The sequence below is a fragment of the Python bivittatus genome, unplaced genomic scaffold, assembly GCF_059951505.1.
Source record: "Python bivittatus isolate LINGU-HERP-01145 unplaced genomic scaffold, Pbiv_v1 ctg000840_np1212, whole genome shotgun sequence".
NCBI classification, from domain to species: domain Eukaryota; kingdom Metazoa; phylum Chordata; class Lepidosauria; order Squamata; family Pythonidae; genus Python; species Python bivittatus.
In genome coordinates this window covers 16,423,160-16,449,604 of record NW_028277113.1, presented here as the reverse complement: position 1 = coordinate 16,449,604, position 26,445 = coordinate 16,423,160, and the positions used below count along the sequence as shown (strand labels likewise).

The 26,445-nt window shown below is 37.1% G+C and overlaps 1 protein-coding gene across 2 annotated transcripts in view; it reads right to left on the bottom strand.

Moving 5' to 3' along the window:
* PHACTR1 (phosphatase and actin regulator 1) overlaps positions 1-26,445 on the bottom strand; it is a 243,949-nt gene that overhangs the window by 29,031 nt on the left and 188,473 nt on the right. Inside the window, exons 3-6 of one of the 2 annotated variants that reach the window (XM_088130728.1) lie at positions 21,671-21,751; positions 18,155-18,322; positions 15,387-15,593; positions 7,341-7,665 (exon numbers count right to left, since the gene is read on the bottom strand). In XM_088130728.1, coding sequence (XP_087986854.1) covers positions 7,341-7,665; positions 15,387-15,593; positions 18,155-18,322; positions 21,671-21,751 — 781 coding nt within the window. The remainder of the gene's footprint in view (positions 1-7,340; positions 7,666-15,386; positions 15,594-18,154; positions 18,323-21,670; positions 21,752-26,445) is intronic. The other variant, XM_088130729.1, reaches the window with a different exon arrangement.

The window sequence follows — 26,445 nt, the reverse complement described above, 5'->3', positions numbered from 1 at the left end:
TTTTTTTAAAAAAAGGTGTCACATTTTTAGAGCAATGAGGATGGTGTAACAGCTCTCTACTGTTCTTATTCTTGTGCAATGGATTCTGAAAACATCAGATTGGTAAAATGGCACTGTGATTTTAATATGAGATGGGAAAAGTTACCTGAGAAGAACCAGCTACATTGTTAGTATTACCAACTTAGACAATGAATAAATATATAAATTAGAAATAGGCAGTCTGGTATCCTCCAGATTTTATAGGTTACCAAACCTTTCCAATTGTTTATGAGGGACATCAAGTTCCTTATCTCTGATATAAATAAATAAATATACATGTCAATAAGAAGTGCATAAACCTTTGGAAATCTGCCTGAAGGGACAAAACTCTTCTATGAATCACAATGGTGCCCTCACACGATAGACTTCCCCCCACACCGGTGATTGCTCCTTAAGTGATACGCCTTTATCCTTATACTGCACTAGTATAAATAAATTTTGCCTTTTTCCAGAGAACTCTTTGTATGCATAAAATATTTTTAATAAATCCAACAAAATAAGCATTTAAAAATATATCCCCTACCACTAACTAAAAAGTAGCCAAATGGGCAAAAAGACAAAGTTAGATTTGTCTAGAGACATCTTCATTAGACATCTTCATTCTACAGGTAATCCTTGACTTACAACCACAATAGGGTCCAGAAAATTCATCATTAAGTGGTGCGGTTGTTAAGCGAGGCGTCACGTGACCGCACCCAATTTTACAACATTTTTTGCGGCAGTTGTTAAGCGAATCATGCAGTCGTTAAATGAATCATGCAGTTCCCCATCGTTTTTGTTGGAAGCTGGCTGGGAAGGTCACAAATGGTGATCACGTGAACCCGGGATGCTGCAGCCATCGTAAATACACACCAGTTGCCAAGCACCCAATTTTTGATCACATGATTGTGGGGATGCTGCAACAGTCTTAAGTGCAAGGACCGGTTGTCACTTCTTTCAGCACTGTTGTAATTTCAAACTGTCACTAAACAAATGGTTGTAAGTCAGGGACTACCTGACACATGGATTGTTTGGTTTGCTCTTTGTTAGAGTGATGGCTATTATTAGGAGATCATTTCATGCCTATATTTCCAAGTGAAGGGCACACAAATATACAGTTTGCAGGCAACTTGCCAAATTCCTGCCTTCTATCTCCTAGATCCATTTTTAAAAATTGTATTACTTTTGTATGTAAAGAAATAAGCTAACGCTGCTTGTGAAAGTTTCTGCACTATTAATGATGCTATCAGATTGAGGTTTTTAATCCTTTGGTCCCATATATTATATGTATTCATTGAAATCACATATAAATATATATGATTGCTTAGACTTCATCTCTTCACTGTCTTCAGCAGGGCTTACACCACTGCTTTGTGCTGACACATATATCTTTATATGGTTGACACTGATGTAGACATATATGGTTTCAAGAAATCTCAATCAATGCTTGATGCAACCAACTTTACAATCTGTCTTTTGGGATTAATTTTTCCTTTTAGACCAGCAAGACTGTAAATGGCAATGCTGTCAAGAACATCGACAAGAGACACTGCTTGGCATAATTGACCTCTTAAAATAAATGCATCTCTTTTGAAAATCTACACTAATCTCCTCAGAGACAAGCACGTTTGCCAAAACAAAACAAAAGAAATTTAAAATGCATCAAGACATGTCGGTTTTACAGAGGCTTTGTCCGCATGCTGTATGAAAAGGGCAACTGCTTTTTCAGATGAAGACCACCATCAGCAGTTTAATCTCCCAAGGATGAAGTTAACAGATACCACTCTGACAGTGACAGCAACTGAATAACTGGCCTATCATTTTGATACCCAAGTTTCCTGCTTTGGGATTATGGGAAATAGATGTGCCACTTTTGCACCACTTCCCTATCCTTCAGCATCTCCCTGAATTCCCAATTTATGAATTATTAACAGAGCAACATGCAAGTTTATTCAGAACTAAAGGAGTATGTTGGATTTAACCTAACCTTGAACAAAGTACATTGCTTCATATTAAAAAAAAAAGTAAGGTAAAGTAGAATCCCTACAAAATTAACCCAAGCCAAAAGGAAACTTTTGTAAATCTGAAAGGTAGATGCTGTGCCTACAAGCAGTTTCCATTTTTCCATAAAATGCAGGCTAGGGAGATGAATGGAGTGGTATGGAGTCAAGGGCCTGAAAATGACATCTTCCAATTACAGAGCAAGTTCATCAGTGGGGACTTCAAATGCTCTCTTGGAATTGTATAGTCCTGCAAAGGTAAAGGTTCCCCAGGTAGCAGGATCCCCCAACTTGTCCCATCTGCTTGCTCATTTATCCCATCCAACTTCCTCACTCTAATGGAGGGTGCAGGCCCCATCATCAGGGCTCTGGAAACAGCCTTTGCTTACAATAAACTTGGACAAACTTAAAAAACAAAACAAAAAGGACATGGAATGACCATTGCAGTAATTAGTTCATTCTGAATGGCCATTAGAACTTTTTGCAAGAATTTAGGAACACCCTGTAGAACAAAATACTCACTTACATAGAAGTCTTTCCAATGATGTAATTTAATTTTATCTACCATCACCCACCTTACCAAGCCCTTTGTCTCTATTTGTCTGGATGGCTTATTTTATAAATCAGTACTGTTCAATCTAAGCCCCTGCGAAGGGCCTCTGGAAAGAAGCGGGAAGCAACGTTGCCTCTCACTTAAGAGTCTGCCAACAACCAATAGGATTGTTAATATGACTCTAGATTGTTTGCTGTGTTTGAAAGATGAATCAAATCTTCATGGCTATATCCCCACTATTTGGAATCTATCAAAACATCAAGAATTCCTAAATCAGGGGGCCTTCACTCATGCAGTGGTTGCCTGGGAACTTGACTACTGCAACATGCTCTACATAGGGCTGCCCTTGAAGACTACCCAGGAGCTTCATCTGATCCAGAATGCAGTGGCATGGGCAGTGATGGGCATGCCTCAGTATGCCCATGTAACACCTCTGCTTTGCGAGTTGTACTGGTTTCTGGTTGGCTTCTAGGTTCAATTCAAGATCCTGGTCATTACCTACCTATAAAGCTCTACATGGCCTAGGCCTGGTTACTTGAGTGACCATCTGTCTCCCCTAAAATCTGCCCAGCTGATTCAATCCAGAGGATTGATGCATTCTGGGTTCCTTCTAGCAGGACCGCAGAAGCACACCCTCTCTACAGCAGCACCTGCCCTCTGGAATGAAGTTCCCCTCGAGACCCAGGTGATCCCTCCCCTGCTGGTGTTTTGGAGGGCCTTGAGGACCTGGCTCTTCACCCAGGCTTTTGGCAAGGGTGAGTGAAGCCCCCTTCGGTGTAATTTGCAATCCTTTATTCCTTGTTTTACTCTTGTATTGTTTTACTGGTTTTTTTCCCTATATTTTTTACTTGTGAACTACCCAGAGTCACTGGGAGCCAGGTGGTGTACAAATTTTAATAATAACAATAACAATAACAATAACAATAATACACTTTCCTATTCCAGGTCCTTGGGAAAGAGTCAATAGGTGGATAAAAATGCCAAATCCAGTCTAAACATCTGGCTGACTGTATGATTAATAATTATAATAATAATGTATTTTTCAGGCATGGGGACTTCGTAAAAGAAATATCATATCAATTTGTAGGGAGAAATACATGTCTGATTTTGAGCAATAGATTGATACATTTTGTTTGTCAACTTTTGAATTATGTGTGTGTGTGTGGGGGGGGTTTGTAGTTAATTGTTTTATTGTATTATAAGATGCAAATAATACATTATAGAATTCAGATATTAACTTGGTACAGCAGTAATTGTATACTTTAAACCAAACATTGTTGACACTATAATAATTTAAATAATTTAAACTTTTAAAAATAATAAGAAAAAACTTTCTATTAAGTATAATTCTGAGATATTAATGAACTTATGGCTGCTTAAATTGCACAATTAAAGCTAGGTGTGGCACTATTGTGAGATGCATTGAATTATTTTGTAATATAAGGATTTCTACCTTTAGCTTCATAGTTAATACTGTGATCGCCACTCTATTCCTTGTTATTATTTATGAATGTTAAAAAGAAGAAAAAAAGAAAATAAAGGGCGTGGGGGTGGGGAAGGAAAAAAATTAAAAAGTTGCTTGGAAACCATACTGTGATGGTATTTGCCTTGCTGCATGATGTATTGTATACATGGAAGCCAAAGCCAGGGTTTTTTAAATCCGCTCGTATCTTGCTGAATTAAGGCTAGTTTTCTTTCTCCAAGAGTGGCCAGCCAGATGCTTCTGGGATGTTTACAGAAGAGAGACTTATAGAGTTATTTATTCAGAGGCCTCTTTCCTATGTTTATCATAGCTGATTGATGCAGGAAGAACAGGAAGTATTAATAATTTGAAAAAGATGTCGAAAGACTGCATAAGAAGGCCAAGGCTGTCCAAATTGGAAAGAAATATATTAAATGAATAACAGGCGAGTCCTAGCCAGAATGACCAGTGTTCAGTGATGCAGGGATATGTAGTTGCCCATATTTAGTAAACTTCAAGTTGAATTTGACTCTTGGTGACTTCGTGAACGAATCTGTATAATTTTTCGAACAATAATATGAAAATGGCTTGTCATTCCCTTGTTCTGAGAAGTTTTTTTTCACGGTCTGTCATCCAAGCAGTACCAAGTCTGACCCTGCTTAGCTATTGGCAACCAGCCAAGTTTGTCCTGCTGCCACCACCAAGCTTGGTTTTCATTTAACAGCCAAATGAAAGATTGAGCTCTTAACTAGGACATCACCTCTCACTTCTGCTACCATGAAGGTTTTAGGTAAGCCGTTTTTATCCATCTAAGGCTGCAATTCCTGTAAAGCCCCATCAAATTCAGTGGGAATTACTTCTTAGTATCCAGAGACTGACTGACAGTGCCAGTCTCTTATCAGCAAAGCAAGAAAAAAGATCCTGCAAAAGGGCTGTTGTAAAGATGACTGAAATTATGCATAAGAACTATTCTACAGCATAGCACAGATTTTCAACATTATAATCTTTGTGCAGACAAGCAAATACATAATATTTGAATCTGAATGGCAGGATTATCTTTGAACCTGCACTTTGTTCTTTTCCTTTACAGTTGTGGGGTTAGGATCAGATTAGGGGTAAAGTAAATTGTATATGAATACAATAACACTTTTTTGTTATGTAAATAGTAGACAAGATGAAACTTGAACAGCCTCCAGTTTCTGTTGAAATTCAAATAGCGTTTTTTATGTAGATCATGTTGTATGGGGAGAGGGAGGGAGAGTGTATTACATTGTGCACAATTGCAAGGATAAGTAGGTTTCCCTTTGGCTCCTGGTTCTCAGCAAGCACATGAGAGTGCTCAGCGTTCTCTGACATATTTCTTTCATGGGGACCACTAATTACTCTGTATTCTCTTTGAAAGGACGGAAGCAGTTGCCATCTGATTGAATCTTGTCTAATTAATGTCTTTTCTAAGCTGAGGGTGCACAAGTGTAATGAAATACGATTCCAATCTCACCACAATTTATGATTACTAAGAAGAACAGGGCTAGTCAGAGCCCTGACATGATATTTTAAATGAGCCCCATTAAACCCACAGCTGCAAATCCGATGTTTCCCAATTCATGATTCTTGGGAAAGAGTGAGCTGCCACACCAAGCCCACAAGCCTTTCATTTTGGAGAGTTTTGTCTCCACTACAACATTAAGTGTTGCTAACGTATACCATCTCATAAGAAAAAAAAAAAATCCCAAAACACAAATCACTTATTTATCGGTCACGGTAGTTCCTAATCTGTGCTTCCAGACAACTGATGGGCTGCAAGACTGCTGCAGGTAATGTTACAAGCATAATCTCTTTCCCACTGGGAGGTCTACTGCAGATAAATGTACTGAGATGAATATAATAGATATGGAATTGAGTGTAATACATTGTTAAAAATGTATCTGCATTTTAAATTCCCTCTGATATATAAAATGGGCTGAAAAACATTTTCGATGACAACTTCATGAAGGAAGAGCTTGGGAACAGCTGGTCTAGTACTACGTACGGAGCATCTACTAAGACTGCAGTTGACAACAGGAGACTAATTGCAGCAGACTTTCCTTCCATAAATTATATAGGGATGATTAGTAAAGCACCTGGGAGCAACTACTGTCTTTGCATGACGAGCCAGGAATACGAAACAACGCTTTGCTATTTCATGGCCCACCCATCTAATAATTATTTGTTTCCTTTTTTTAAAAAATGAACACTGTATATTAAAAATAGCCTGATCTAGCCTAATCTGAATAATGATCATGATGATTATGATATTCAGAACCACCAACGCATAAATATTGATATACAAAATAAAGGCAGTAAGGGTAACTGTAGCCATTTCCTTCAGCACCTTAATCAGGTCTGACCCATCGGAATAGATAGACGCACATTGTTAAAAAAATAAAACCAGCAAATGAAATGAGAAGAAGCAGAAAATATGTGATGCAGAAGTGATTCCAGTTTGTAACAGTGCCTGTAAATGTATTAGTATCAAACAATTTTCAAAGAAGTGTTAGAGAAATTGGTCCCCAAATTGCTCTAGCCTCTAAAAAAAAGCTATTACCTCAAAGATCATGGAAATCTGTCTAATTTGTATATAGTCTACAACATTCAAAGCATTTACTTTAAAATAACAAATGCAAGCCCTCACTGAATATTTACCTAGAAAAAAGAAATTATGGGGATGATAATAACTGTATCATCGAGATATGTAATGTAGCAGAATAGAATCTCAAAATTTCGATATATAAATTACGTTTACTTCGGTATTAAAAGTAACCATTGGCTATGCTCAAAGAGGTCCATTTCTATCGTTCCTGATGGACTACATTCCTTGGTATCTACCTCTAATGGGAGATCAAGTCAGACCATTGAACTATCTAGCCCAGCATTGTCAGTACTAATTGAGAACAACTCTTCAAGGCTCCATGCAGGTGTTTTCCAGCTCTATCTGCATTCCAGTGCCCTGGGTACCGCATCTTTGCATTATGGATGCTTCCAGCGCAAGGAATGATCTGCACTGATGCTCAGGTTACCAGGAAAAAGGCAAGGCCAAAACTATGAATTTTGAAAAGATTCAGCCCTTCTGTAAGTAAACAGTTTGGGCTCATCAGAAGAGCCTTGTTGGATTTGACCAGAAACCTATCTAGTTCAGCACCCTGTTTTCGGTGGTGACAAACCAGACTCTGGAAACCATCCTGCTCACAAGAGATTGGGGTTTGTTAGTCGAGTTGTTTCTCTTACACAAGCTTTCTCCCTATGCACAGAGTTGGGATGGTCGAGTTACCTTTCTAGCCGCTGCATGGTCATGCTCAGTGTTTTATTCAATTCCTCGATCATGCGGCATCCTGAAGGGTGCATGGGTAACGTGCTGGATCCAGAAGGCAAGTGTGGGCTGTGGCTGCCGTACTGATGCTGGTGTGCTGCTAATTGGGATGGTAGGACTGTGTGATGATGTGAAGTCAATGGTTGCTGAGAGTTCTTCTGTGTGGAATAGGATGTGAGGGAGAGGTCGGGTCCCCCTAAAGGCATGCAAATCATGACTTTCTTTGGAGGTAGTGGAGGCGATAGTTTGACCGGCATACAAGGCAGCTTCATTGGAGCACCAGGATCTTAAAAAAAAACAAAACAAAAAGTTTGAGAAACTCAGTTATGAGCAAAGATGGAAAAAGGCACCCAGATTCCACAGCCATTGAACCATCCTATATTGAAAGCCTTTTTCTCATGCACTTCTCATGTAGTTGCAGTAGGTATGAGAGATTACCATATACATCATGTCATCCTTCCTTGTTCAATCTATATACTTCAATCAAATCTGTATACAGATCTGAAAGACTTGATTGAAGCCCCTGGAGATTCTCCAAAATTTGCCACTGAATTGCAAGTTGTAACAGGGCAGAAAGCAAAAATATTTAAATGCTAAATATTTAAGGCTAAATATAAGGGTTAATTATATTTAGACAATTTATTAGATATCAATTCTATTCTATTTACATTATATTATTATTACTTTTGTTCTGGCCCCATTTGTTTATTTTCACCCTAGCAATTATTGGAGTGAGGCCTCAGGTATGCAACTCAAGCACACAGCAGGCTTCAGTCCTCCAGAAGTTGCACATTTCTGATCTATGTGGCTGCAATATTCTCAAACATAATGAATCTCCATTGTTGCAAACATCATTAGTATAAACATCACACTGAAATTTCATCATTAGTAAGTTAGATTGGTACACTACCAGGGGCCTCAGCACTGTATAGTATAAACTCAAAAACAAAAGTAAACATTTCTAATATTGGAATCGATGCTTGCCCAAATGTTTTTGCATGGAAGATTGTGCTTGTAAGTCAGCATGCTCTAAAATGGCAGAGGATGCAACTCACATTCTTAAAATCCACATCAATCTGCAGGCAAGCCAGTATTGTCTTGTCAATATTTCTGCAAACTATTTTTGAAGAGCCAGCGTGATACAACGTTACAAAGTTGGATTCAAATCTTCATGCAATCTTAAATCTTATTGGTGGCTTACTGCATATTCTCATCTCTGTTTTTTAATACCACAAAACATGGATGCTTTATTTTATCAAGAATTTTTGTATGTATCAGCACAGCCCAGTAAACCGAATGTGAGCTAATTTCCTTGGAAAATCAAAATTGATAATTAGGATTGGAGAGAGAAAACAGAAAGCAGAGAAATTTGTTCAAGATTTGCATGGTTTATAGGGCACCCACAGTTTAGCCCTTGCAATGACAGTAATAGATGATCACATTTGAAAGCATTTAATTATTATGTGAAATCCATGCAATTTGCTGAGAAATTACCCAGAAACATGATTTCATGATATTGACAGACTGAATTCACTGTATTATATCTGGGCAATCTACATGGCCACTCAGTTGAAACTTCTAATACATATGCACCTACAAAGATCATTTGAAGAGACACAGAGGCAAAGAGGAATAAACTGGAACAAATCCTATAACAGTTTTTCATATGTTACCTGTGGGAAAGGAGAGGATGATTTTTTTCTGATGCTTGTGAATTTCGTCAAGACCAGAAAAAAGGCTTGTGAGTTTTCAGATCAACCTTAGCTTCCTTAAGCTTTGCAAACTTATTTATTTATTTATTTATTTATTTATTTATTTATTTATTTATTTTATTTGTTATCAAACTTGTATGCCGCCCATCTCCCCCAACGGGTGACTCTGGGCGGCTCACAATAATAAAAAAGAAAAAACACCAATCCCTCCAACCATGGATAAAATCTATAAATAATTAAAAAACATATATTAAAAATGCCCTAAAACCTCCTATAATTTTTAGCCCTAAAAACCTGCAAGATGCTGGGGGGGGGGACAAGCCCATCACCCCACCAGCCATCTCCACAGGTGCGGGGCCCCCTCTGGCCCCCAGGCCTTCTGGCAGAGCCAGGATTTAATCCCTTTCCTGAAGGCCATGAGGGAGGGGGCACACTGGATCTCAGGAGGCAGGATGGTCCATAGGGCGGGAGCTGCAGCAGAAAAGGCTCTCTGTCTAGACCCCACCAATCAAAATTCCTTGACTGGTGGGCTCTACAACCTGGCCCTTCTGCTGGACCGAGTGGGGCGGGCTGAAATGACCGGGGCAAGGCGATTCCTCAGATAACCTGGTCCTGTGCCATGAAGGGCTTTAAAGGTGATGACCAACACCTTGAATTGGACCTGGAAACAAACTGGTAGCCAATGCAGCTCACGCAACAGCAGTGTTATACGTGCCCTCCTAGATATTCCTCCTATTCCTAATGAGGAATATCTATAGAAATTAAAAAAAAGATAAACAAGAATCCCTTCAGATTGTCATCCAATCATGAGGACAGTTATCTGTGGGCATTTGGTCTGTTTGTTTGCCACTTAAAGCAAACAAAACATTACTAAGGTGTCAATGATCTAATTTTTTTTTTTTTTTGTCTGCGCTCAGTCATTGCTGACCCTGCAGTGACTGCTTGGACGAGTCCTTGCAGTTTTCAAGGCAATTGTTTTTCGGAAGTGGTTTGCCAGAGCCTCCTTCCTAGGGCAGAGCCCAGCTGGCGAGCGCAGGAGGCGGGGTTTCCATTGCTTCGCGCCCTTTTCGGCCGCGCGCGGTTTTTCGTGCTTACCGGCAACTGCTCCCAACTCCTTTTTGCAAGGCGCCGCCAGCATTTTTCCTCCCACTGGAGTGAGAGTCCCCATTTATCTACTCACGTAAGTTTTTGAACTGTTGGGTTGACAGGAACTGGGGAGGAAACAGGAGCTCACCCTGTTTAACGCGAAGGCTGGACTCGAACCGCTGAAGCGTCGACCATTTCTGGCCGGCAACTTTCAGCGTCATTAAGCCGCTTATCTAATTAATGAGATGGTAAAACTGCTAACTAACCTAAGTGTAAGCTAACAAGGCCATTCCATTCCACCAGCTTCTCAAAATAGGGCAGAAAATTTTTGGCATGCATCATATATTTGATTTGTTACCATTATTATGCTTGGTGTTGTCGTTTTTAAAAATACATTCCTGTGCACATAAGCAAACCAAACCCACTTAGAAATTGCTGCAGGAATTTCTTGGATTCCAAGACTGAATTGTATTGTTCAGTTAAAAAAAGTAATGTTGCTCCTGGTTACAGCAATTTATACCCTTATTGTATAAGCCTGCAATACTGATTTCTTTTCTGTATTTTTCCTTTTTTCAGAAAGAAAACAAAAATTGCACTGAATAGAAAATAACGTACAAATATGCATATTTATATTTTTAAAAAGTAGTGAATCAGAAGAGAGTAGTCTGTTTTGCCACTGTTTTTAATTTATGTTTCCTTTTTGATTCTGGTAGAAGTGCAGAATTTCAATATATATTTCCATTTACTCCTCTGTGATACACTGACAACTCAGTGAGGAACTGAAATCAACAGGAGTTCAAGTAATTGTAATCCAATTGCTTTGGGTTAGGATTATGTTATGATAATAGGATTTCAGTAAATGACTATCTTCTATAAACTGCTGAATTTTTTACCTACATGTTTTTTTAAAAAGCTGTACTAAAAATTTTAAATTTTGTATTTTGTAAAATGTTGTATTTTGTACATGATTTCCATATCTTATCTATAAAACAAAATATTAATACAGATATATAAGTGAGACGTGAGAAAGAATAAAGTAGAAAAACTTCCAAGAATGGCCCACATGAAATCTATAGCTTCAATTAAAATGGGGAGAAAATCAATTGCATTTTAATATGAATTGATTTAATTCTTAGACAAATTTACAGATTTGAACAGTGCATTTCTATAAATTTTACCATGCAGATCTCACCTCATAAATTGCACAGAATAGTAAATAACATACAAATATGCATATTTATAGTATATTTTTAAATAGTAGTGAATTTTTAAGGCATTAAAGAAAGACTTGATAGACCTAGTCAGTAATAATTGGATGAAACAGATTTCTGCATGGTGAATTGGATGAATAGAATTCATGCAAAACTGACATGTGCCTTATGCAGACTGATTCTTCTATCTTGAGTTTTAATACACTGTAAATTTTACTGCTCAAAGATGAAGCAAGGTTCTGAATTTGAATGTATGGCATTTTCTTTCTTTCCTTGGCTCTTGCAGTTCATTTTTATTGAATCATGGCCCAATTGCTGAAACAAATTTTTGTATCTAAGAGTTTTGTTATACCATGCTAACTGTAACACTGCCATGCAACCAGGGCAGAGGGAGTTGTTGTATGTAGACCTGAATCTCTGAGGTTAATCTGCTCTGTTCTGCTGGCTTGGAGAAGGCTGTCTCATCAACAGTGTTAAAGGAATTGAAACTCTGACTGGTTTCTTTGTGCAGAAAGGGGAATACTATTTTAGACTTTGCCTCAAGCATAAAAATGCCTTGGGCTGCCCCTGCATAAGGAAATATAGCTATGCTTCAACTCATAGATTTGAGCATCATTCAGAACAAAGGTACACAAACAGAGCTCCAGAGTAGTGTGCCGTCTCCAAGAGCTTCCACATTTTTTTTAACCACAATGTATTTTTTAATGTGGCAGAAAGGGAAAAAGAAATACATGATTAATGATAGCTAATTTTCATTTAAATTTAAAAATAAAGGGAGGTATCTGAATTCTTCAGAAAACTTAGTATGACTTAACAGTCAGAAGATAAAACCAGAAATTAAATTAAATAGAAATTATTTTTCTGTTTGATCCTATTAAATATTCACTCTCAAAAAGATGAAACCAGCAACAATTTCTATAACCCCCTCCTTAATTAAATTATATGATCGCTTCTGTAAAGCAATAGCAAACGGTCCACCACAACTTGCCACTGGTCGTGCCTCCCCTAAACAAAAGCACATAGACATCTGATGGTGGGAATTTGAATTGAAATAGTTCTCATGTTCACTGTGTACATTTTCACTTTGGAAAGAAGGATGTGACTACTGATTTCCAGACGCTATGCAAAGCAACATAATTCATAATTCCGGCATGAACAACATCTTTAAAATGTTTGCTTTTTGATCCTTACAAGCTGATCGTAAGCATATTTATTGGCAAATAAGAGCTTTGATTTCATCAAGGCCTAAATTAAGCTATGTATTCAAATTCAGTCATATATAAAGTTAAACTAATGGCCCCATCTCCACCATAGAACATCCTCAGGTAGGAAGGAGCCACAGCAGAGAATGGGCAGAAAATTAGAAACCCTTAAGTAGCCTGTTGCTTTTCTCAGCAATAATTTCTCCTGCAGGGATATAAATTCCTTATGTCCAAGAACACAAATAGGCGTGAAGCCGCTTGAATGTGAATGGGCAAAGGAGTGAGAGGGGAAACTCTATCCACTGGAAAGCATCACCTCTTAGAGAAACAAACACTGGGCATAATATTTCAGACAGCTGTACTTAACAACATGCTCTCCAAATTGTACTAGATTTATATGAATCTTCATTCATTCCACATTGTTAAGGACATCTATTTAGTAAAACTAATAATCTGAAGACAGTTATATTAGGGCTGTGACATCTGGACAGGAAAAATCCAGAAAAATTTACTTCCTTGCTACCACCTAATTATTGTCTGGATTTCTACAGCCCCATATGGTAGGCTTACTTATATAAACCTTGTGTCTTCTAATACCATATATATCTCTCTGCTACTGATTTTAAAATGGCCATCCTTGAACAAAGGACTTTCAAAGGGAAGTTCTGTCCTGAAACTCTTGAATTACAATTCATCCAGCAATTCAGTTCTATTCAGTTGGATTTAGGTAGAAACAATAATTTCATGTCGCACTATATAGGATAATTAATTTAGCATTATTGTGAAGTTTTTGTGTTACCACCTGACATGTTATTTTTTTTCAAAAGATTGTTGTGCTTATTTTGAATACATTCAAGTTCCAATTAAATTATCCCTATCTGTACTTTTTGCATTTCAGCTTCCTTTAATCTCACTATTCACAACTTACTATGCCCCATAACCAAGCAAAGGAGAATAAACCATGCATCTGATGACAAGTTGGCTAAGTGTAGAAAGACAAGGGGTTGGGATCTTCAAATAGAGCTTTGGATGATTTCTAATTGATCAGGCAAAGTAAGGACACAGAAGTCCTCCTAATATTGCAATTTTAGAAACAGCATTTTACCCTCTTGCCATCAACAGCACTGAGTAGTAATGATCAAGCCTATTAACTGCATATTGCAGTTAAATAGTAAAAATCCTTGATCCTGCTTCCAGAATTCAAAATTTAAAACCTCTAGTATCTCACGCATCTCACTGCATTTCACAAGCAAAAGAGCTGGTTAGAAAAAAGACTTTCCCTTTCCAACACAGGATGAATCACATAGACTATGATTTCACTCCTTAAACCTGCTATGTTTATTCCCCAGACCACAGAAGCAGTTTGGTAGTAAATCATGATTATCTCCAATTTTGCTCACTTGAAATTCTAAGAACAAGTGAAAATCAGAGCTACTGAGAGTTTTGCAGCAACAAAAATCCCATCTTCTCACTCTGTACAAAAGGGGGAAAAAAAGAAAAGGAAAAGTAACCTTAAAAACTCAAAGCTTTGAGCTTCCGCAGGTCCTGCTAATTTCCTGTTGAAAAGAAAGGCAAAGCTGGAAAAACATTTGTCAGTTTTATCTCTAACTAATTTTTTCTAGACTACCAAAAAGCTATAAAGTTAGTACATCCCTTACAACAGGGTTCCTCAACCTCAGCAACTTTAAGATGGGTGAACTTCAACTCCCAGAATTCTTAAAGTTGCTGAGGTTGAGGAACCCTGTCTTACAAGACTTAAAACTCCAGAACCAGGAGATAAGCCAAGAAGTCCTCATTGAACAATCCCATGCAAAAATGAGCTTTGCAGCTTTTTCATATATAATACACTGAAATAAATAGCTGGAACAAAATCAGCTCAGCTCAATATTGTGGGAGCAGAGAAGTTTGGTGTTGATTTCTAGCTGGCCTAGAAGCCCTGAGGGGACAAAATGGGCTGTTCAGAAAGGGAGATGTGGCAATCCCCAAATGAAGCCAGGTTTAAAAGGCCCCAGTTGAAGCCAGGTTTAAAAGGGTCTAAAACTCATTTAATCGGGCCACATGACTTTGCCTTCCCAGTTCAGAGAGCTCTGGAGCCTGATCATTCTTCTAGCAGATCTGGAGAAGAAGACCTGTTTGCTACAGTGCATGCGGGCAACCAACCAAGTAATTCGAAAGCAAAGTAAATAGTACAGAAATATGTGAAGAAGGGGAACAGTATGAAATAAACTTCTATAACAGGATGGGAACAGATTAGATGTATGGTGGGAGAGGTAAAACAACAAATAAAGACAAGCAATGGTGAGTTCTCCCACTGACATATAAATACAAAGGAAACAAATCTAAAAGAGAATATTGTTAATATTATTTTTTTTACAAGACCAGTTGGTGTAGTTGAACAACTACACAGCAAAAAACCATGCATGAGTGAAATTTAAGCTCTTCTAATAGTTATTTATTTCCCGTGGGCCATAATGGGAACTACAGTTTCATAAGCCAAACCCATGATTTTTTGGAGGGAGCTTGATGAATCATAGAGACAAAAAACTGACATTTGTTTGAAACAGACTCCAGCTAATGATAGGTGAAAAATTTTCTTCTATTCTCTGAAAGGGTCTGAAACCCTCATATTCTCATGTATTTGCAAATTGGTAACACAGGTATTTTAATGAAAGATGCAAAAACGGCATAAAGGTCTACACGACAGGGTCATGGAGAAAATACGTTTTGTCCAGAGGCATGGGAAAAGTGCATTTTTCAGGGGAGGGCAGCACAAACCAAACAGGAACATTTACTTACCAGCTAAGTGGTTGGCAATCTTGGCAATGGGCTTAGGAGGCAGGGCAGGGGGCTGTTTGAGGAGGGAGTGCTGCTTCACTGGGGTGTCCTCATGGTCTCCAGAGAAAGCAGCAGATTTTTTAGGGGGGAGTAGCAAGACTGGTTTAGATGTAGGTTCTTGAGGGAGGTGGATTCCAGATTCACTGGACGTGGGACTCTCTTCAGACACTGGAGGACACAACCACAGCACAGACGCAACAAGGTTACAAGCAAAGCAGTAGCAGAAAGACAAAGGCAGCAGAGCAATGCAGATTTAAAAATGTAATTAGCCATACTTTACTCAGACGGAGTACAAAGAAAAGAGGGAGGAAGAAGGAGAAGAGAAAAACTCTCTGGAAATAGAGAAAAATTCTGGTGCTTTCACTACAGACCTACCACTAGTGCTTCCCTCACTAGCAAAGATGGAGGTGGAGATGGCTGGTGGGGTGATGGGTTGCCCCCCCCCCCCAGCATCTTGAAGATTTTTAGGGCTAAAATTTATAGGGGTGGTTTTAGGATATTTTTAATGCATGTTTCTATTTTAAATTATTTATGGATTTTAGCCATCGTTGGAGGGATTGGTGCTTTTTCCTTTTTTGTTATTGTGAGCCGCCCAGAGTCACCCGTTGGGGGAGATGGGCAGCATACAAGTTTCATAATAAATACATAAATAAAATAAAGATCTAGGGACAAATTCACAGGCCTTTTTTGCTCAGCTTGTCTTACTGAAGTCAACTGGACAGCAATAGCACTAACGCATCACCTTTAGAATCCTAATAGTACCTTCAATATTCCTTTTTCCAGAGTCTGTGGGTGATTCAGGATATAATACCTATTTACAGAAATACTTAAGCTTTTTACATCAAGGTCTTTTTCACTGACCAGTCTTCCAAGGTACCTTGTACATTGCAAAGGATTTTGAGGCATATTGTTAGGTACATTTACTTGTCCTCAAAGGCTGGACAGCGTGCCTAGAATACTTTCCTCATGACTGCACATCCCACAGAAATACAGGTAGAAGTGCAGAAGTTTCAACAAAGGATGCTTGCTATGATTGTTCTTCAGTGAATCAGGCTAAAAGTAGCTGGATTTTTAAAATCTATCTATCTATCTATCTATCTATCTATCTATCTATCTATCTATCTATCTATCTATCACTCACTCACTCACTCACTCACTCACTCACTCGCCAGCTTTCCAAGTCTTTTAAAAGTCATCGTCATCACTCTGTTCTATTAAATAATCTTCAGATACATAATTTTATCTTAGAAATCAAGAGTGCTTGGGCTTGGACATTGGTGGCGGGAGTTTTTATTTTTCTTTTCCAGCTCAGGACAGCATTAATACTCTGAGAAAATCATCGCTTTGTGGCTTAGCTGTACGACTCAAGCTGTACAACTGTTGCCAAGGACCAGCATGCCTTGTCAAGTTATTATAAACATTTCTTCAGTAAGAATAAACACCACTGAATTTAAAAACAAACTAATTTGCCCTTTGTTTCATAAACACATCAAATCCCCTTTTCATTACATGGTGCTTTGTCACCTCCATAGACTGAGGGGGAGGGGGAAATCTGATAATAACTCATATATAACAAAGACTAAAACTGTGGGCTTGTTCATGAATATGCCAACTATGTTTTTCTGGTTGTTATTTTTTTGGGCAGGAATTCTTCCAGCATGAAATGAGTTTACTGTATTGAAACTAGATCAATGGAAAGACAACATTAAAGTACTAGAACAGAAACATGCCTACTGGGTCAGACTGACATTCCATATATTTCTGATGTCTATGGAAAGTCTACCAGCCAATCTTAAAGACAATAATCCTTTCCTGCTTCTTGGAAATGTGGAGACGCCATACTGTATAGCCATCATACTAAGAAACTTTGATGTCACTTCTTTCTGTGCATATGCTTCATCCTTTTACAGCTTTCTAATTGAGTGATCAGTGCTACATCTAACCACAATGGATTCTACAAATTAGACACTGGAAAAAGAAATGGTTGGGTGTACCCTTACTGTCTTCCCCAATCTGATCTAATTCAGAAGCATTTGGTGCTCAGCTCCCAGAACTGTTGCTCCAAATTAAAAAGAGAGCACAAGGTTACCTGTTTAGCCACCTTTTTCTTTTCTTAAACTAAAAACCTTTATTTGTGGGTGGGGGGAATTCTATTCATCTTATCATTCTGATTGTAAGCAATTATTTTGAATTTAGTTGATATAAATATATGCAACCATCAAAACAAAGGTAATAAAACTGTTTTAGCAAGTTAGTTCAGTAAAGAATGATGTCACCTACTGTACAAACTAACCCACTGACATTCACAAACCTACCGAGCTTTAATCCTTCATATTTATTAATTATATTAGAGACTGGCAGTTTACATTCATACAGATGGGATATAATCCATAATTATATCAGCTTGGATATGTTAGTACTAAAGTATTAAGGAAATCACTACAGGACATTATTTATTTTGGAGCACCAGTTTGGTTTGGTGGTTAAAGGCACTGGGCTAGAAACCAGGAGAGTTCTAGTCCTGCCTTAGACATGAAGCCAGATGGGTGATTTTGGGCCAGTCACTCTCTCTCAGTCCTAGGAAGAAGGCAATGGCAAGCCACTTTTGGAAACTGTTGCTCAGAAAACTGCTTGTCCACGTAGTCACCAGGAGTCAAGATTGACTCAAAGGCTCTCCTCAAAGAAGTTATTTGTATGTTAAGTGGCTCATTATGGAATTGAAAGGCTACCTGTTCCATCCATGATCTCTGGATTTGGGAGTACTTCATAAGTACAGGAATCCCCAGATACTGAACATGGCTCCAATTCAGATAGAGCTGGCAGTGATACTTGGCTGGAACTCAAAGCCTGTCCATTCTCCAATGATCCCTCTTCATTCTGTATGGGAAGCTCCCCATCTAAAAGAAAGCACAATAGTATGAGATAAACAAGATAACTCCAGTATAAAAATCAATGCTCTTTAATAAAGAGGTTGACTGGAAAACATGATTTTCCCCTCTCTCTTGTGCCTCATTTATTTTAACTGCAAACAACACATTTCAGAGAGAAAAAAAAACAATACAGCACAGAATCATCCCAGTTGCTCAAATATATCTTGGCTAATACATGTTTCTTTACTTCAGATATATTTGTAAAAATGGTATCAGGTTGTTGGGACACTATAATACAACGAAAGAAAGGCACTAGAACAGGATTGTTCAAAGTCTAGTTGATATAGAGCTTCTTGGAGCAGGACAGCCAGGGCTAATTTCCCTGCCCCCCACCCCTCCCAGCCCACCAAGCAGGCCAAGCTCTTGTTTTGGGTTCTGAGTACAATACTGGCCCCGTGTGAACTCTTCCATGCAATCCTCTCTGGATTGGAATAGGGCGCTGATTTGGAAGTGTTGGCACATCTCCTGCAGAACATCTTGGTTGGTGCACCATAACAGAATGTTTGGGACAGCCCTATTTGCTGGTTGCTTTCTGAATAATATGGAAGTACATTGTAATGTCATTAAGAACTTCTTGAAAAAGTGCCACCTAATCCATGTATTTGTTTCCATAGCAAGTTTATATTGCTGCCCAATCCCAATGGCTCTAGGTTTTTACAAAAATAGCATCAGATAATACAATAATATCTGAGTAAAAAATATATTTTGAGTCCTCTTGTAATTCATTGATTGTGGATGCTAAGTGTATCCATGGTGGGATCTCTAAAAGGTGTTCTGTTCATGACCTGGACTACAGGATGGTCTGTATGTATCAAGTGTTTTTGCAGATAACTTAGACCTAAGCCACATAAGATTTTGAACACTATAGTGAGCATTTATTTATTTAACACATTTATATTGCCATACATCTCCCAGAAGGAACTCTGGGTGGTGAAGAACTGGGCCCAGAAAGCAATTGGCAGCTAGGGTTGTGGTTTCTACATAGGACTGATGTTATACTCTTCCAGTTGAGCTAGCTGTAATTTCTGGACTGTCTTCAAAGGCCACCCTACAATGAATGCACTGCAATATCCAACCTTGAGATTACTAATAATCTTACCAATCATATAATTTTACTTTGTAACTGGTATACTGAACCCATTGTCAATAGTCAGGGTCTTTTGAATGCCTTCTGCATTCAACACTGATGTCACAGTTCTGTGTCCCCATGGATGAATGAATGAATAAAGGAATGAATGAAATGGATCAATGAATGGATGAACCCAGGAATGCAGATGTTAGGAAAAGTGCTTGCCTGCAAAACTACTCAGTCATGTCAACATTGCAGCTTTCAGTGGGAACTTTTATGTGGAAAGAATTATATTGTAACCCAGAGTTGCTTTGCATGAGATGGATGACTATATAAATGTGATACGTAATGGTATGTGGGAAAGACTTTGAGAGACTGGACCAAGAGATGCTACCAAGGGAAAGGTCAGATAAGAGACAGCATAGCCTGCAGCTGGATAGTGGGCGGGACAAGAGGCTCAGAAAAGACCCTCCCTAGTTTCTCGGACTGTAAAGGGGATGGGTGGGGGGTGATAGTATTGTACTTTGAGACTTGCAAGATTCTGTCAATGTAGCTTTACAATAAAGAAGAATTAGCTCATCTGGTTGTGATTCCTATCTGGTTTACCCCATGAGGCTGACATTAATCTTCACATTTCAAGAATAAGCCTATTTATCTGGAGCAGGCCTGACTGGAATCAATGAGACTTACATCTAACTAAACATGCACATGATTCTGCTGTCTGGTAAACAATTATATAAAAGCAAAACTGTAAAGCCAATTATAATGGTATCAGTGCCTTCCATTTCTAAAAGATACATAAAATAACAATATAAAATGCATCAGTTGAGTATGCTAAGTTAAATGCACTGAATATCGCAAAGTCAAATGGAAGACATTTGAACTGCCTATACAGATTTCAGTACTGTGTAGTCCCTTCATTAATATTTCACAACACTGAACAGAAGGATTTAAGATCAAGCTGCTTGCTGGCTCCGTTGAGTTATATGGTTGGCAACTGTACAAGAGATGACAAAACTAAATAGCTTCAATCTTTTTTTTTTTAAATCAAACAGCAATCTTGCAACTATACAGAACAAATTACTTTAAAGTCGTCTTTTTTTTTTTTAATGGGCTTAGAAAAGTTTGCCTTTTTTAGTATTCTATTTCTAAATTTATTATTCATTTTTTATGAAATGAACTGCTAATTGCTTTTACTTACTGATGTATTTCTGGGCTTCAAAACTGGGTTCAGAGAATCACATAGTTAGAAGGGTCTTCATAATTTAGCACCACGAAAAGTCACGGTAGATACAACACAGATGTTTTTTTACTTACATCACAAATGTTATTTTCAGACAATAAAGTAGGCTTCCAATCAGTAACCATTTTAAGCTGTTGCTTTTCTTTTTAGCAAAAACTTAAATTCTGCCAACCAATAGATTGAACTGGGACACAGCTGATGAGAAGGAAGGTGGCTTAAGTCTTGCCTCTGCTAGAACTGGAGGAGAACGCCAGACCATTATGCCCACCTATATTTCCTTTGGTGCCACACTGAATTTTTTGTCTGTTGCATGGCCATGCTGCTATGAAAGCCGTTTGGAAATGAGCAAGTCTGGCAGCCAAGTACTCTTGATCTGCTTTCAAAGGCCTGGAAATTGCCTGTGCTAGAAACTGGTGATTCATTTTATGAAGAAGGACCAAAGATTGGATGTGCATTAGTGTTGTGGGGACAGATTCTTCAGGTGACTTCTTAATAACCTCAGGAACTGGGTGCCTCAAAAAGCAATCCTGATTATGAGCATCTAAAATTAATCTTTTTACAACTGAATGTTTAATCAAGCTTCTCTTTTCTGCTGCTGAAATTTAACTTGCTTTTCTGTGACTGAATATTTTGTAACACTGTTGCTAACAAAATTGAACTTTTGTAGACTCTGAAACTTGAATTGGATTTTATGCTTCCTATGATAGCCCTTCCTTCTCAAAAAATGTGAACAGTGCTTCTCTCTCTCTTTTTTTAATGCTGTGAAAATATGGATCACTGAAACAGAAAATATTCTGATAACAATCAAACAATATTTTGACTTCAGTAGAAAAGCTGCTCCTGAGTGCATTTGAATTTATTTATTATACCAGTAGTTTGGGATCCAACTATTGTCAAAATCCATATCCAAGTCCTGTGATTTGCTACAAGAAATTCTTGCAAAATCAAATCATATTACCCATGTCGACCATTTCTTTCCCACTGTGAGTTGAGTGTTTCTTACCTTTATCAAATATTTCCTTCAGTACTCCTCTCTTGATAAGTTCCTCTCTGCTTTGCCTCATTGATATTTTTCTTTCAAGTGCTACCAAAAAAGAAAAAAAAAACAAGTTTAAATAATGAGCTCATAAAAAAATTAGGAAACTGTGAAAAGAAAATGTTTTTGTTTTCATCCCTTGAAATACTTATATAATCCTGAATAGCTATATAATCCCGAATGACTGAAATGTTTTTTCACCTTCTATTTTTGCCAATATTTTCAACTTTACCAAAAATCTTGTACATTTATTGCCCTTCCATTTATTTTTTTTTACATATGTCTTTAAAGTCAAGATTTCTGACTGGTATAGTGATGAGCTGAATTTATGAACTCCCAAGGAGATCACCTTATCTTTTGATTGCTTTATTGCTTAATTGGTAAGCAAAAAACTTATTTTGTTTTTCTTTGTCTAAATTACAGCTTTGTAGTGTCTTTCATTAGATTAATTATAGGTTTGAAATCAGGAAGACAGAGAAAACAGGAATCACTTCCTCCTCTTCAGAGGGAGAGCAGCTTCTTGAGATTGTTGAAGAACAGCTGAATGATTTACAGTAGCTGCTGATCCACAAAAGAAAAGACCAGAGAGAGAAAGCTAACAACTTTAAAGACTCTTTCCCATGGTTTATGGTTTTTTAGAACAACTGCCTTTATGTGGATAAAAATCTTAGTGTATGATGTGAATTAGAATTTTTTGGAACTGAAGCAAATACTTGATGCTTTCAGTCAGAAAATATTGGAGTTGAAATTTTTAGTGATTGGTTCAATTGAGACAAAAATTGCTCAACTTAGTGAGGAGAAAGACCTGGTAAATTATTGGGTCTTCAACTGAAACAGCTGAATTACTGGGTCCTCAGCTGAAACAGAAACTATAACAGAGTAATATTATTTTGACTTCCAAGAATATTCAGCACAAATAATGACTCTATTTTAATAAATCAGCATTTCTAATTTTTTTATGCTCAAGTTTCCAATACTGAGTCCAAAGGAAGTAATTAAGAAGAATGTAATGATTTTTAAAAATAATATGGTTCTTCTGAAGATAAATAGGAGGCTGTTTATATCTATTCAGGAAATAATAGGTTTTTGTTTTTTATTAATTGGATTAAAATGTGGTATTTTAAACCTTCAGCCAACATTATACAAATGGAATTATCACTTCACCTATACTTTAGTTTCTCTTCTGATCGTATCACTTTACTTCTTAAGATGACCCATGAAATTTCTCAAGGAAGCCCTTGATCAACTCTTATAGTGAACCTGACACTGGAACTTCTGCTCTGTTTTAACAGGTAATCCAAGGATACTCTAGGAATAAAAGTTCAGTGGGAGTTGAACAGAAACTGCTATTATATGCTGATGATATTTTACATATTATTGATCATTATGAGTGTTATAAGCCAAAATTTATTGATATTGTATAATAGTTTCATAAATGATCAGTTTATTCAATTCACTACAGAATGTCTAAAATATGCCCTGTGAACTCTGGACTTCTGGGGGAGGTATGGTGAACTCAAGATGGCTCTGTGAAAGTGGAGCCAACGACCACGGCAAAGACCAAGGAACTGGTGCATAGACTGGTTCCTTGGAACCTCTCGGGATAAAGAGAAGATGGGAGATCACCCACATGTGCTCTGAATGGCTGTTCCTGGTAAGGAAACCGCAGGACAATGGTTTTCTGGGGTTTGAGTGCTGGGAGACAACAAGATTAGCCATCTTGCTTGCATCCACGGCAGAGACTTTTAAAGGACGCTAAGTTCGCAAACCTCACTTTCTAATCACTTTTGGAAATTGATCATTAACTATTTCTAAGCTATTAGAGCCCTTCAGAATGACAAGTTTAAAAACATCAGGTTTTGCCAGAGTCTGCCTTTAGTCCTGAATGAAAGAAAACTTTAATCATAAGTTTAAGAATGTAAAGAATCTGAAATAAACAGCAAAAAGCTAAATAAGATTTTTTATCCTAGAAAATTATAAATGGAATATAAAGTTGGAATATTGAAACTTTTACAATAAAATTTTGGAATTAATTATAAAGGTCAAATAGCTTCTCATGGGAAATAGATCCTATTTTGGTTTTTACAAGACATAACACATATAAGGAATTTCAGGATTTCAAAAACTGGACATTAGACCACTAGAGAGGTCTTACAATTTTAGGTAAAGATATACAGACCTGCAAGGTGGTGCAAAATATTCTAATGGTAAAAATAGTGAAGGAGACTTTTGAAAAATGGAATCAGAAAATAGTAGCCAATATATGAACAATGTCAGCAATGATATCTGCTTCTATGGATAAACTATGTCCAAAAGATGTTATTGAAGAAATGTCAAACATAGAACAAATTTTATCTGACAAGATAGAGATATCAAAAGTAGATTTATAACTGACAGGCCAAGAGAATGATTTAGAAAAGAATGTTTCACTGGATCTACAAAAGAAATTGGCCGAGGTTTTAAAATTTAAAAGGGAAATACAAATGACAAACCAAGAAGTGACCTGGATAATTTTTTCCTACTGGATTTACAAAGGTTAAAATAAGTTATGTTGTTACTTCTGGCTACCCTTTATGGACTTTCTGCTGACAGCAGGATTGAAAAGTTGATGCTTTATGGATTTGTTTATAGATAAGAGATAGGATATGGGATGAAGAGATAAATGTTTGTAACATTAGAAAGAGTGAAGTTACTAAATTTGCTTATACTTGTTGTGATGAAGGTTGGAAGGCACTTCTTTATGTATTTCTTTTTCTTTATTATATTCTTTTCTTTTTCTCTTTTTTCTTTCTTTTTCCTTGTACTTTTAATCCTTCTCTCTATTCCCTTTTCTTTAAGTTTAGTTTGTATTAGAATTTACTATTATAATTAAAATTCTTAATAACAATTATATATAAAATATGCCCTATGAGCTCTAATATGTTTATGGAAATTTATAAAAATTGTGTTTTAATTTGGTGCTTGAATTCTTTCAAATGTCTCAGAATAATTATCCCAAGGAAAACATTTATTTGTAGATGTAAATATATCAAACTATTTATTTCAGATTAACATAAATATAAATAGATGGTTGAACATCCCAGTAATGGAAAAAAATAAATGTTGTAAAAATAAACATTACTTCAAGTTTGATAAATAAGGGATATCATCATGTTAATAACTTGAAATATTTTAAAGTGGATTGATAAGTTATTAAGAATATTTTTATAAGAAGAACAAATACATGGATTTTCTTTATCTAAATTATATCACTTTAAGCTTTATCACTGGGGATATAGTTTAACTTCTATTTTTTTATAGACTCTGAGTGATCATCCAAAAAAGAATTATGGGCATAATTAGACAGTTATTATATAGCCCTTCTGATATCTTGGCAGGGACTTAGTTTCTTTTTCAGTACTGTAATAATTCTACTATATTTCCAGTATTAAAAGCGACAAGGTGTATTTGAAAAGTCTTGGACAGAAATCAAAGGCTGACTGTTATTTACATGATAAAGTTACATTTTGGGACAATCATAGTTTGAACATTCCATGTAAATAGGGGAGTTAATTAATAGCAGATGAGGCACTTAGATATATGATATGGCATTGCCCCACTATTGTCCTATTTGGGTTTAAAATCCATATATTTGTTAATATCGTTTGGGGAAAAGTGATATGGTTTGAAGATGGGAATGTGATTTTGAAGTATATATTTTAAAAAATGGGATTTATCATTATATGGAGAACTATGGATTTATCAGACAGAAGCCAGAACAAAAATGATAATTTTTTAACAGTGAAAAGAGAGCGCCCCATGCAAAGTTGCAGAAATGACCTGGGAAATTTCTCAAAACGGCTGTGCTGACCTTTGCGGAGGTGGCAGGAGAGAAGCTTTGCTCCTGCTAACGAGCTTCCAAATGCTTTCCTGGTCTTACTAGAAGTGCCATCAAATTTGAGGGGACTGAATTTTAAAAGAGGAGAATTTTTCAAATCCCCATCTTTGTGATTTTGTAGTTACACTCTATATCCTTTCTGTTCCATAGGAAAAGGTCTACCCAATAACTGTCCATTTTCCCCCCAGACATTAAATGTCAAATAAGGCCTTTGTTTAGTTGTTACTGTAGTATATTCCTGCTGGTGCCAGTTCACATCAAGGGATTTTTTAAAATATCGGTGACCTTTCAGGAAATTCGCAAATCTCTTTACTTCCTGTTCATTGCAAGAGATAATTACACATGCTGTTCAAAGAATTTCTTAAGGTGTCAAGCTTGCTGAACTTATCACTGAAGTATTGAGTCCTACTGAGAGACAGGTGCACAGCTGCTGTGATTCTGTTAGGCATGGATAGCTATTTTAATTCCTTGTTCTTTCATCAAGAACATATCATCTAAATTCAGTTAGGAATGTTACTATCATAGTTGTAAGTTATTTAGCGCCATGAATAACTCCTATTAGCTCTCCTAAAAAGTCTTTTACAATGTCATTGTCTCATTATCTTCCCCAAAGTCTATCCCATCTAACCACATGTTTCATTTCCTTGATCATTTTTGAAATACACCATATCATTGCACTTCTCCATCCTTCATCTGATTCTGCTGACCCATATTTACCAGACAGAGCTTCTAAGAGAAAGATCCCATGCCGATATGTTTTGAACACAAATATCCAGAATTATATGTGACCTCAGAGAAAGCCACTGTTGTGTCCCTGCTATGTATGGGTTTCAAGAAAAATGAATGGATATTAATATTCTTCTTT